The 12253-nt window shown below is 73.7% G+C and overlaps 2 protein-coding genes across 4 annotated transcripts; both read right to left on the bottom strand.

Annotated features, from left to right (window-relative positions):
• Window positions 1–559: 559 nt before the first annotated feature.
• Window positions 560–7278, bottom strand: PLEKHH3 (pleckstrin homology, MyTH4 and FERM domain containing H3). 3 transcript variants are annotated; one of them, XM_074849703.1, is made up of 13 exons: window positions 7010–7278; window positions 4892–4947; window positions 4139–4227; window positions 3800–3994; window positions 3442–3599; window positions 3190–3313; window positions 2713–3010; window positions 2397–2604; window positions 2031–2158; window positions 1786–1906; window positions 1215–1664; window positions 951–1142; window positions 560–869 (listed from the first exon to the last, which is right to left on the bottom strand). In XM_074849703.1, the coding sequence occupies exons 1-13, from the start codon at window positions 7163–7165 to the stop codon at window positions 696–698; spliced, it is 2349 nt and encodes a 782-aa protein (XP_074705804.1). In that variant the 5' UTR covers window positions 7166–7278; the 3' UTR covers window positions 560–695. The 3 variants fall into 3 exon arrangements, with proteins under 3 accessions (XP_074705804.1, XP_074705803.1, XP_074705802.1); XM_074849702.1 differs by having other exon boundaries at window positions 2022–2158; XM_074849701.1 differs by having other exon boundaries at window positions 951–1664; window positions 2022–2158.
• Window positions 7279–9561: 2283 nt separating this feature from the next.
• On the bottom strand, window positions 9562–11997 carry CCR10 (C-C motif chemokine receptor 10). Its single transcript, XM_074849707.1, has 2 exons — window positions 11977–11997; window positions 9562–10955 (listed from the first exon to the last, which is right to left on the bottom strand). Exons 1-2 carry the CDS (start codon window positions 11986–11988, stop codon window positions 9873–9875), a joined length of 1095 nt encoding a protein of 364 aa, XP_074705808.1. The 5' UTR covers window positions 11989–11997; the 3' UTR covers window positions 9562–9872.
• Window positions 11998–12253: the final 256 nt, after the last annotated feature.

Here is a 12253-nt window from a genome sequence, read left to right on the forward strand (position 1 = left end):
TGTGCATTTATTTAGAAAAACAAACAACACTCCCCCCCCACCCCACCCCACCCCAAGACAGAACCGACAAACTTTACAGAGGCAACATAGAGGGGCCGAGCCCCGGCCGTACCAGCTGCCACCCCAGCGGCCACCCCTGCACCACGAGCCCGGCCACGGGGCCACCGCGCAGCAGCGGGGCCCGGCCACGCGGCCAGGAGGAGCCCCCTGGTCCCCGAGGCGGCTCGGCCAAAAGCCGCCTGCAGCTTTCCGGGAGGGGTGGGTTCAGCGGACGGACAGACAGATGATGGCACGGCACCGCTGCCCAGCACCCCCCTGCCCCGGGCAAAGCCCCCCCGGGGCGCGGGAGCCGGGGCGCGGGCAGAGCTGCCAGGCAGCACCTGGAGGCGAAGGCACCGGGATACGAGGGACGGGGACAGGCCTGGGGGCAGCGGTGGGGGACGGCGGCGCCGCTGCCCTCCAGGGAAAGTGCTGGGAGACGTGGGGGGCGCAGGCGTCTCGAAATAAATTAAGGAAATAACCAGAAAGGCAACGGTGGCGTGGGGAGCGCGAGCCCCCGTCCCCCTGCTCCGGGGAGTGGCTGGGGACCAGCACAGACCTGCCGCTCGCTGCCGGGCCGGCTGCCCTCCCCGCGCCATGTCGGGAGCACCCTGCGCGGCTGCGCCAGCCACAGGGCTAGCCGGGGAAGGACTGGGCTAGCTGGGGAAGGACCCCGCTGGCAGCTGGTGCTGCCAGGGCCCGGCCGTGGGGCAGAGCCCCTGCGGCAGCGCGGGGGGGTCCGAGGCGGGGGGGCTGGCGGCCGGCTCCTGGGGCTGCCGAGCGCCCATGGAGGCGAGGTACGTGTTGAGGAGCTGCGCGATCTCGTCCACCTGCGGGGCGGAGGGGAGAGGCCGGGTCAGCCCGGGGCAGCCCCGGGGGCGAGGAGGGGTGGAGGGGCAGCTGCCCTGTACCTGGGAGGTCTCGAAGAGCAGGTCCCGGTCCTCCACCGAGAGGCGGAAGGTGCCACTGTCGGAGGCGCCGAAGGAGGAGATGCGGCCATAGCAGAAGCTGTCCAAGGGCTCAGGCTCCCCCGGCTTGTAGAGCGAGACGGCCTTGGCCCCAATGCCCAGCCACAGCCGCTGGGGCCCGGCCCCCACCGGACTCTGCGAAGAGAGGGGTGTCAGGGGTGCCAGGGCTGCCCCCCGGCCCCTGCCCCTGCCCCGCCGGGGCCTCACCGCGCGCAGGTCAACGTCGAAGAGCGTGGAGCCGAAGCCAGGCCACTCCCGCACCAGCGCCACGTAGGCAGCCATGGCCTCGGGCCGGCCCATGCCCTGCAGCAGCTTCCACTTCTCCACGATGGCCGCCATGGTGCTGGCCCCCTCCTCCCGCAGGCGGCCCCGCAGGCGCTGGTCCCGCTCCGCCCGCTGCTTGGCCAGCGCTTGCCCCCAGAGCCCACCGGCCAGCAGCCCCGCGCGCAACCGGGCCCCCCGGCACTTGGTGGGGGGCCGGCGGCGGGGGGCCGGCAGGCGGGCGTGCAGCACGTGGGGCGGGAAGAGCTCCTCCAGGCGCGGGAACGGGGCGTGGGTGGAGAAGTCGCTGTTGAGGCTCTGCAGGCGCAGCGCTGCCAGCGTCTGCAGCGTCTCCTCCGACGTGGGCACGTAGCCCCGCAGCACCATCTCGTGCGCCTGCGGGAGGGGGGGTGAGACAGCGCTGCATGGCCACCCCGGCACGGCACGGCATGGCCATTGTGGCACGGCCTGGCCACCCCGGCACGGCACAGCCTGGCCACCCCGGCACGGCTCTCACCTGCTCAAAGAGGAGGGCGAACTCCAGGCTGTCGCGCGGGACGTTGTCCGTGTCCAGGAAGCCGTAGTGCTTGAAGCAGAGTCGGCACGGCGGGTCCTGCTCCCGCTCCTCCCCAGCCAGGCTGTGGCAGAAGGGACCAGCCCCATCAGTGTGGGGGCAGGAACCCCCACACTGTCCCCTCCCGCTCACGGCCCCCCCCGCGCCCTCCCCCGTAGGCAGCAGAGAGGGACATTTACTTTTCAAACCTGGTGAGGACGTCGGCCAGCAGCGTGGCGCTGCCCACGGGCTGCTCCCGCCGCCGGGACTGCTCGTAGAGCGCGAAGAGGTTGGGGCTCTGGGACAGCCCCAGGCGCGACACCAGCTCCCGGGCCACCTGGGGCGAGACAAAGGCAACCGACGGTGACTGCGCGTCCCTGGCCACGGCGCTCAGGGCTGCAAAGGGACACAGACAGGTCACGGCGGGCAAAGACAGGCGGCCCCTGGCCCCTCTCCGCGGCGGCTCAGCTGGGAGAGCCCCCAGGAGCCCCCCGCCTCCCACGGCACGCTGCCCACCCAGCCCCACGTGCCGAAATGTCCTGGGTCCCCTGCTTGGCACGGCCGCGGCCCCTCACCTCCTCGGCTGTGGTGTGGGAGCTGATGGCCACACTGCAGGCGGGTGCCCCTGGGCAGTGCACGGTGCAGATCATCTCCTGCCGCCGCATCAGCACCAGGATCTCCTCCAGCGAGGGCACGCACTCCCGCCCCTTCGTCTTCCCCAGCGCCTCCCTGATGAAGCAGGCGTACTTGGCCATCTCCGAGGTGGGGAACCGGCTCTCTGTCCTGCAAGAGGCACCAGGAGGGTCACAGCAGCACTGACCCGATGGGGACCCCAGCACCTGGTGAGCCCCCTGCCCGCTGCCAGCGCCCGGCAGCTCCACCAGCACTCGCCTGTCGAGGTGGAAGCGCAGGAAGCGCAGGACGGGCGGGGAGGGCAGGAAGGTGCAGCTCATGCAGGTGAGCAGCTGCCAGTAGTGCAGGTCGCCCTGCCCGCCCGGCGCCGGTGGCTCCGTGGTCTGCTTCACCAGCTGGCAGTAGATCTCGTCCACCAGCGGCGGCAGGTCCAGGCAGGTCTGCAGGACGCCCTGCATCAGCGGCACCGGGTCCCGCTCCGACTCCAGCTGCTGCAGCGAGTTAAAGAGCTTCACAGCCTCATCGCGCAGTGTGGTGTAGCTGCGGGGCCCGGGGGCTGCGGGATGAGACGGGGGTTAACAGCCCCGTGGGCTTCCCCAGGCCCCCCCCTCCGCCAGCAGCCAGGCACCGCACCCGCAGCCAGGCCAGCCCCAGCCCAGCACCCGCGCAGCACCCGGCCCAGCCATCACTGCCGCCAGCCCGGGGCACGGGACCAGGCTTTGGGCCCCCCCTCACCGCTTTGGTCCAGGCTGCCGTAGGGGAAGGGCAGCAGGGGAGCGTAGAGGGGGCTGCTGGTGTAGCGCAGGATGGGGTTGCAGCGGTAGATCTGCTCCAGGACCTCGGGGCTGCCGCAGTGCTCCTGCGAGGGCGAAGCGACGGCCGCAGCTGCAGAGGGCCCGGCACAGGCCCCCACTGCCGCCCCGGGGGGCACGTGAGGCCCCCAGCGCCCATCCCGGCCCTGCTGGCAACCCCATGCCACGGGCTCACCTCGACGTCGCGCATGAGCAGCTGGGTGGGCGTCTGGACAGGCGCTTTGCTGTCGATGACCTTCTGCACGGCACACACCCAGTGCACGGCCTCGTTCAGGTGCTCCGTGAACAGGCGGTAGCAATGCTTCCTGCCAAACACCGTCACGCTCCAGTAGCCTGCGAGGGACAGACCGCTCACCCGCTGCCCGCCAGCACCCTCGCCCCAAGGACCCCCACCCCAGCCAGGCTGGCTCCATACCCCGGGGCTTGGTGTAGCCCGTGCTCTGGGGGACAGAGGCCCCCCGGGGCTGGGAGGGCAACTCAGGGCACGAGGGGCTGCGAAGGCGCAGCCCGAGCGAGGGGTGCGGGCGCCTCACCTGTCTCCTTGTAGGTCCGCCTGTCCGGCCAGAGCACGGAGCAGAGGCTGGTGAGCACGAGGGAGCCCAGCCGCCGGGCCCCCTTCTCGTTGCTGCTGTAGTAGTCCAGGGAGTCGGGCGTCAGCACGAACCAGTACTTCCGAGGCCGGATCCAGGGGGTCTTCACGCCGCCCCGCACCTCCCGCTGCAGCCAGCCTGGGGAGGGGAAGCCTCAGCCCCGGCGCAGGGCAGGGTCTGCCTGGCACCAGCCCAGCTGGTGCCCCCGGCCCTCGGGGACGGGATCCAGCCGCAGTCGGGGCGGAGGCAAAGGCCCCTGTGCCCCAGCCGGGCTGTGCCCACCTTTCACGAGAGCGTCGGGGTCATCCTCCACTGGCCCCGGGCCCTTCTCCACGATGAGGCTGCGCATCTCTTCCGCGACGAGCAGGGACCTGGGGACGACACGGGGCTGAGTCTGGGTGCCCGCGGGTGCCTCCCACAGCCCCCGGGCAGGAAGCTGGCCCAGGGGCTGGGGTCAGCCGGGGTCCTGAGGGGCTCCGGGCACCCTGCAACCCCACGGTGGGAGCACGGCAGAGCCATCGGGTGCAGATGACCCCGGCTAAAAATAAGCTGTTTGCAGTCGCGGCCCTGCCAAGGAATTCGGAAAATGAACAACCAGGAAGGAATGTTGGCAGTGGCGTCGGCACTGGGAGGACAGGGAGCGAGCAGGCCCCTGTGCCCCAGCACCCCGTCTCCCCAGGCACACACTGTCCCAGGGCACGGCCTCCACTGGTGGACATGGCCCGGCAGAGCCTCCCGGCATGGAGGAGCCGCACACAGCCCCCGTCGACGAAGCCTGCGGCAGCTGAGCCATCCGGCGTGGCAGAGGGATGGAGAGTGCCCAAGGATGCACCGAGGACGGGGACGGAGCGCAGCAGCCCTGGCTCTGCCGTCCTCTGCTCTAGCCGACAGGCCGGCCCAGTGCGGTGCCGGCCCCATGGACACGATGGCGCGGGACACGCCGGCACCGGCGCGTCCTGCCAAGGCGTGCCAGGCCCCCAGCCCCCCCAGCACCACACGAGGGACGTGACCGGATGCGCAGCGGGGGTCACTCACCGCTCCGAGCCGCTGCTGCTGCGGGTGGGCTGGCTCAGGCTCACCTCCAGGGACCCCTGGGGAGGAAGGAGACGTCTCAGCCCCACAGTCACTGCCCGGCACCCCCGAACGTCCCCCCGACGACTGCTCGCCTCGCCAGCCCCGCTCCAGGCCCAAAGGGGCAGGCAGGGAGCCCCGGTGCCCCCACAGCTGCGGCAGGAGCCCGGGCTGCAGCTGGGGCACCCCGGGGGCACGGGGGCAGCCTCCGGGCACGCTGGCTGCATGTCCTCGGTTGACCCGGCAGGCTGGATACCGTGCAGAATTGCACAAGGTCAGTGCTGAGTAATACGCTTACGGCACAAAGTCCCATTGTAATGGGGCCGCTGACTTCCTGCCCGCGGCGGTGGGACACGGCGCAGGGAAGTCCCTGGCCCCGCAGCAGGACAGGGGCTGGTTCCTCCTCGCGCAGCACAACTTGACGTGGCCGGTGCCGCTCACGTGACGACCCCGGCACACGTGCTGGGACACGAGGCAGAGCCCAGGCACGGGCAGGCACCGGGTCGGGCAGGGCGCCCCGGCAGAGCGGGGCCGCGGCAGCGCCGGCGGATGCTGCCCCGGGACATGCACGGGCGCCGCTGCCAGCTGCGGCCCAACGGGGCGGCCGGAGGCACGACAGGCCAGAGCGTGCCACAGAACGCCGGGAAAAAGAGAGGGCTGCTAAAAATAGTGGCGGGGAGGGGGGAGGCACCGCAGGTACGGCTGTGCCGCGGGGCAGGGCCAGGCGCTGCTGACCCGTGGCATTAAGGGCACCTGTTGTGCAGCCCCGGCGCCGCGCACGGGGCCAGCTCCTCCGGTGACCGTCCCGCTGCCGAGGCCAGGGAGGGCCCCGCGTGCTCCTGCACGGCTGCGGGCACCGAGACGGTGCCCAGCTCCTCAGCCGCGGGAGGAGGCGGCGGCGGCCGGCTCCTTCTCAGGGATATAAATAAATCAGAGAGGAGCCGCGGCAGCGGGGCCGGGGGAGCTGCTCCCACGCTCCCAGGAAGGGGCGGCCGGCCCTGCGGGTTTCCAAGGAGCCCCCGGCCACAGCAAAGGGCTCCCGGGGGACCTGGCGTCACAGCCGCCCACGCCAGCCCCGACCTCCGGAGCCAGCGCGGCCCGCGGGACGCGGGAAGCCCAAAGCCGGCTCCTGCCATTGCCGTGCCCTTGGCGCTGCCAGCGGTGCCCAGAGGGCCCAGCTCCCGCCCCGCCGCGGTCCCCGCTGGGGAAGGGGACCCGCTGCCGGGGGACGGCCGGTGTGGGGGGCTCAGGGCAGCTCCCGGCAGCAGCAGTTGGGCAGGGGGAGAGGGGCTGCAGCAAGGGGGACCTGCTGTCACCACCCGCCGTGTCCCCTCCGTGCCGGGACACGGCCCCGCGGCTGCGGGAGGCAGCCGGGAGGGGCAGGAGGAGCCCCCGGGAGCCGGGGTTCCCCCCGCCCCCGCGCTATCAGCCGGCCCCCACGCAGCCCGGCCGGAGGAAGCGCCGGTTTCCGCCGCTCCGCTTCCCTAAACAGAGGAAGCGGCCGGAGCGGGGAGATCCAGGCCCGTTCCCCGCGCCCGGCACGTGCTCCCGGGCACCGGCCCCGGCAGGTCTGTGCGGAGCCGCGGCCGGTCCCGGGGCACCCGGCCCGCGGGGGCCCTGCGCGCCCCGGCCCCGGCACAGGGCAGGTACGGCCCCGGTGCGAGAACCGGCACCGGCAGCCCCGCGGCTCTGCCCCGGGGAGCGGGCAAGGGCCGGGCAGGGGGGCAGCGCCCCAACACCCGACGGGCGCCCGAGTCCCGCCGCCGCGGCACCAGCAACGGCCCCGCGCCGGGATCCGAACGGGCGGCGGCCCCCGCACGCCTCGGCTCTGCCCCGGGACCCCCCGGGCCGCCCCGCGGGGACCCCCCGACCGGCGGCGGGGCCGCGCCAAGGGCAGCCCGGGCGGCGGGACCGGCGGGGACAGGCCCGGGCAGGCGGCGACCGTGCTCGCCGCGGCGGCGGGGACCGGGACGGGCCGGGACAGCGCCGAGCCGGGCGGGAGGAGCCGCGCACCGCCGGTCCCGCCGCCCCGGTGCCCAGCCGCGGCTCCAGCGCCCGTCCCGCAGCCGGTGTCGGCCCCACCTGGTCTCCCTGGGCGCGGAGCTCGAAGGACGACGCCTCCTCCTCCTCCTCGGCCTCGCCGTCCGCCTCGCGGTCCGCCTCGCCGTAGTCCCGCCGCAGCAGCGTGAAGCCTTGCCGGCAGCACAGCAGCCACCACAGCCCGCCCGGGAACGGCATCGCCCCGACGGCACCGGACGGCACCGGGACGGGACGGGACCGGCCCCGCCGCCCGCCCGCGCCGCGCACCGGCCGCCGCCACCGGGACCGGCCCCGCCGCCGCCGCCCCGGGCGGGCCGGGCCGGGCGCGTCACCGGCCCCCGCCAATCGCCGCGCGCGGCCCGGGGCGGAGCCAGCGCGCCCGGGGCGGCGGGGCCGCTGCTGGCGTCATCTGCCGGGCGGGGGCGCGCGCCGAACCGGGTCGGGGGGCGAGCGAGATCCGGGGGCGCCGCACGGCGGGGCCGGTGCTCCCGGAGCCGGCACGGTGCACCGGGCACCGCCTGCGCCCGGCCTGGGCACCGGCACCGGCACCGGGACGGGCGGAGCGCGCTGGTTCCGGCAGCACCGGGGGTTTCACCGGCCGCGGTGTCGAGCTGCCCCGCGGCACCGGCGCCATGTGCTGCCCCAGCTCCTCCGCGCCGCAGCGCCGAGGCCCGTCCCGGGGAGGAGGCTCCGCCGGTGCGGTGCCAGCGGGCAGCACCGTGCGCTGCCGGCACGGGCAGGAGGGCACCGCAGGCAGGGCCACTGTGGGCAGGAGGGCTCAGTGCTTGGGCCTGCCAGCCCCGGTGGCACCTTCCCGCCGAGGAGCGGGTGGAAGGGGTTCATGGTGGGGTCGCACCCGGGGCCGCAGCGAAGCACCGCGGCTCGGCTCAGCCCTGGGCCCTGCCCGGCAGCCGAGGGGCTGCGGTGCCCTCGAGCCGTGGGTGCTGTGGCAGCGCCCGGGCCCTGGCCCCGCTCCTGGAGCCCCGGGAAGGGTTAAGCACATCAGCCGCGGCCCTGGCTTTGCTACAGCTCTTGGGTCAACACCATCGCTGGGAGCCCAGAGCGGTGCTGGGATGCGCACGCAGGAAGCGCCGGCTGCCAGCTCCCCTCCCACGCAGCCGGCGCCGGGCCTGCACCGGGCTGTGCCGGGGCTGAGCCCCGCTGCGGGGCCAGCTGGGTGGCTGGGACAGGCCGGGGCACCGGGCAGAGGCCCCCAGCCACGGCGGGAATGGAGCCGGTGTGGGGCCAGGTGATGGGGGGAGACGGTGGCCCGGCGGTGGGGCCAACACCGCCACGGCCACGGGGCCAGCGGTGGAAGGGAGCGGGGCCGCCCGGGGCTGCAGGCTGAGTGGAGCTGGGCCAGTTACTGCCTGAGCCCGGCCCGTGGGCCAGCGGAGGCTGCGGGGGATGGGGGCCCATCGCCTGGCTCTGCGGCTGCTGTGCGGGGCTGCAGCTGCGGCAGCTGAGTCAGCAGGAATCACATTTCCGGCCCAGCAGTAGGTGAAGGGGCTGGGAAGGCTGCTCCCAGTCCTCCCAGTCCGAGTGCTGGGCTAATCCCGCGTGGGAGCCTGGGGGCAAGCAGGAAGCGGCCTCCAGCCCCAGCAGGACCAGGAGGTGCTTCCCTGCGTGCCCGGCTCCGCCGCGGAGCCCCACGAGCAGCCGCTGCGCCCCAGCCAGGCCCCATCCTGCTCCCAGCACCCCGGGCCCAGCGCGTGGGGCTGTCGCATGGCCCAGGCCTTGCTGGCCCGTGGCCCTGGTGGCCCGTGGCCATGGTGCCAGCCCTGTCGGGGCAAGGGCGTCCTGACTGCACCAGCCCCAGCCGCAGCACGCTGGCCCCGCAGGAGCTGCTGGGCCAGGATGTGCCAGAGCAGAGGAGCCCGTGGGGGAAGTGAGGAGGGGAGAGGAAAGTCCCTCTGGCCCCTCTGCCCCCCCGCCCCGGGAGGGAGTTTCCAGCCAGACCCAGGGCAGGTTTTTCCGGGGGGGCCTCTGCTGTCGCGAGCCCAGGGACTCCCGGCCCCTCCGACACCCTGCCCGTGGGGCCGGTGGCGTGGGCTGTGCTGGGGGGGGACCCCGCTCCTGCCCCCCGCTGCCCCCTCGGACTGCCCCGGCGGTACCGCGGGGCTGGGGGGGGGCCGGGCCCGCGCCTGGACATTCCCCCACCCCGCCCCGGAGCCGCCGTGGAGCCGGTGCCGGTCCCTGGACCGTCGCCCTCCGCACGCCCCCGCCGAGCCGCCGCTCCCCGGTCCGGTCCCCGGCTGTCGCAGCCCCGGCGGGGCGCCCGCCCGTGCAGGGGACAGGCAGGGCACAGGCAGCGCGAGGTTCTGCTGCCGCCTGCAGGCAGCCCCCGGCCCGGCCCGGCCAACCCCCCCCCGGCCCCCCCGGCCCGCACCGAGACGGCTCCGGCCCATCGGGGCTCGACTGGGGTTTATTGTGAGGGCGGGAACCAGCGGCCCCGCGGTGCGCAGCCCCCGCGCGGCCCCCGCGCAGCCCCTGCAGCACGCGGGACATTGCGCGGTCTCCTGAGCACGTGTGACATTGCGTGTTCCCCACAGCACACATGACATCACACGGTTCCCTGCAGCACGCGTGCCATTGCGTGGTCCCCCACAGCACGTGTGACATCACACGACTGCCCCAGAGCACTGGTGACATCACACGGCCCCCTGAGCATGCGTGACATTGCGGGGTCCCCCCGGCCCGGCCGAGCGCTGGGCAGCGGAGGCACTCGCAGGACGCGCGGGGCTGCTCTTCCCTCTGCCCACGCGTGTGTGGGCGCCGTGCGGGTTGTCCCAGCGCTGCCGTGCCAGGCCGCTCTGCCGGGCGCCAGCGAGGGGCTCCCAGGGGGCTACGAAGGGGCCAAGCCCCCGGGGGGCCAGTCCCTGCCCCGGCCACGGGCACCACGTCCCTACACCACGTCCTGGCAGGTGGAGAGCGACGTCCGCCGGCGGGGACTGGGGCAGCTGGGGCAGCGCGGCTCGAGGGGCCCCACGCACCCGGCATCACTGGCCAGTAGCCACAGCTCGCGGCGGAAGCGCTGGCCCAGGAAGGCGTAGAGCAGGGGGTTGAGGCAGCAGCGCAGGTACGCCAACCCGCCGGTGACCAGCAGCGCCAGGTCCTTGCGGCGGCTCTGGGCACAGCTCATCTCCCAGCTGGCCAGCAGCTCGGCCGCATCCAGCAGCACCATCAGGCTGTGGGGCAGCTGCAGGGCCACGAACACCAGCACGAGGGCCAGCAGCACCCGCAGTGCCCGGTGGGGCTGGGCCCCACGGGCCGCCAGCAGTGTCCGGGCCACGGCCGCGTAGCAGCTTGCCATCACCAGGAAGGGCACTGCAAAGCCCAGCACGACCTGCACCAGGTTGGTGGCCCCCCGGGCCACCCGCGAGACCTCCTGGGGGAAGACGACGCGGCAGAGCCGGAGGTCCTGGTGCTGCTCTGCTCGGCCGTAGACGAACTGGGGCAGCGCCAGCAGCATGGCCAGTAGCCAGGCCAGCCCTGCCGTCAGCCAGCCCCGGCGGCGAGCCCGCGGGCGCAGGCGGCAGGCGGCCGGCACCCGCACGATGGCCACGTAGCGGTCCACGCTGATGCAGGTGAGGAAGAGGAAGCCGCTGTAGAAGTTGAGGGCATAGAGGCCCTGCAGCACCTTGCAGGCGGCCGTGCCCGGGGACCAGCCCTGCAGCGTGTCGGTGACGGCGAAGGGCAGCGTCAGAAGCAGCAGGAGGTCAGAGAGGGCGAGGTGCAGGAGGCAGACGTCGGTGATGCTGCGTGCCTGGCGGTAGCGGGTGTGCGTGAGCAGCACCAGCCCGTTCCCCACCGTGCCCAGCAGCGAGAGCAGCAGGTAGACAGCGGGCTGGTAGGCGCGGGCGAAGCCCTGCACCGCCTGCTTCTCGCAGAGCTCGGGCAGCGCGCTGTCCTCCCACGGGTACGCGTCCTCCCAGGGGTAGAAGTCGGTGGCGCTGGTCGGCTCCGTCGTGGCGGGGCTGGGGGTTGCCTGCGCAGAGGGAGGCTGGGCGGGGGGTGCTCGGAGACGAGGGCCTGACCACAGGGTGCAGCACAGCCCTGCCCCACCCGGCCCTGCTGCGGGGAGCCCGGGTGTGCCGCAGCCCCCGGCCCCACGCGGGGCGGTTTCTGTCTCACACCCTCCCCGAGGCAGCGGGACGTTCGCCGTGCTCAGTCATTGCGAGAGCAACCACGCGCTTCCCGAGCAGCCGCCTGCGGCGCAGAGCCGGTGGGGAGACGTGACCCCGGCCACGGCGTCCCACAAAATAACCGTGCGCCTGCCGCGGGGAGGCTGATGTCCCCTGGGGCTCAGCACCCAGCCCATGGCCCCCGTCGCCCCGTGCAGCCGGGCCTCGGGGCTCCGTGCTGTCATCCCCGGGCAAGTGCTGTGGGCAGGTGCCCACACACAGCCGAGGGTGCACGTGGGGACCTGTCCAAAGCACCCACCCACCCATGCACGGCCTTAGGGATCCCGGTGCCGGCACAGCCCCACACTGCCTGGCCCTGCTCCCGGCCGGGGAGGTCCCGGGGCATCCCGCGGCCTCACAGAGGCTGCAGGCAGCTGGGCACAGTGCTCCCAGCTCCCGGCCTCCCAGTCCTGCTCGGCGGCAGAGGGGCAGCGCTGCAGCCTGGGACCAGAGGGCTGGGACCCCATTGCCGCCGAGCTCAGGCTCTGGCACCGCTGACTCTGAGCAGCCTCAGGACAGCAGTTTTGCTCTGGCTCCCATCAGCGAGCTCAGGCGGCTGGGTCTGATCCCCCCACCCGCTCCGGGGATGCAGGTGGGATCTGAACCTCATGCCGGGGCAGGATGACTCCCCAGCATCTCCCCCAGCCCCTTCCCTGCTCTGGGGACCTGGACCTGGAGCACCGGGTGCTGCCCTGCACGCCCTGGGCTTTGCCTTTCCGCCCAAACCCACACGGCTCACAAGAAGCATTTGAAAGCCACAAGAAGAGACAGAGAGGGGGGTCCCCGCCCAGCCCCCAGCGAACCCCTCGCTCCATGGCCCCTCACCTGCCCCTGCATGGCGCAGCAGGACTGTTCCCCTGGCTGGCAGGTCTGGAGCCGTCGGCGTCTCAGCGCTCTGCAACCTGTGGTTTGACCACGTGCTGCTCCCGATACCGAGAGCGGCGCAGAGCACGGGCCCAGCCCCGGGGGGGGAAGGCGAGGGGGCAGATGGGACCCTGCTCTGGAGCCCGTCCTGTATCTCTGAGTTTGTGGCTAGCATCTGCACACCGGGGACAGAAATAGCAGCTCAGCCTCTGTCACGCGAGGCTGGGGACAAGCCTGG

This window comes from Strix aluco, chromosome 24, assembly GCF_031877795.1.
Source record: "Strix aluco isolate bStrAlu1 chromosome 24, bStrAlu1.hap1, whole genome shotgun sequence".
In the NCBI taxonomy this organism is placed as follows: Eukaryota; Metazoa; Chordata; class Aves; order Strigiformes; family Strigidae; genus Strix; species Strix aluco.

What these genes read in the sequence shown, in the direction of transcription:
- PLEKHH3 (XM_074849701.1), bottom strand. Translation starts at nt 7,165, where the DNA reads ATGCCGTTCCCGGGCGGGCTGTGGTGGCTGCTGTGCTGCCGGCAAGGC. An exon ending in CGGCAGCCTGGACCAAAGCG is followed by an intron (nt 3,011 to 3,189) that starts GTGAGGGGGGGC and finishes CTCATCCCGCAG; the next exon opens with CCCCCGGGCCCCGCAGCTAC. An exon ending in GTCCTCACCAGGTTTGAAAA is followed by an intron (nt 1,907 to 2,021) that starts GTAAATGTCCCT and finishes CTTCTGCCACAG; the next exon opens with CCTGGCTGGGGAGGAGCGGG.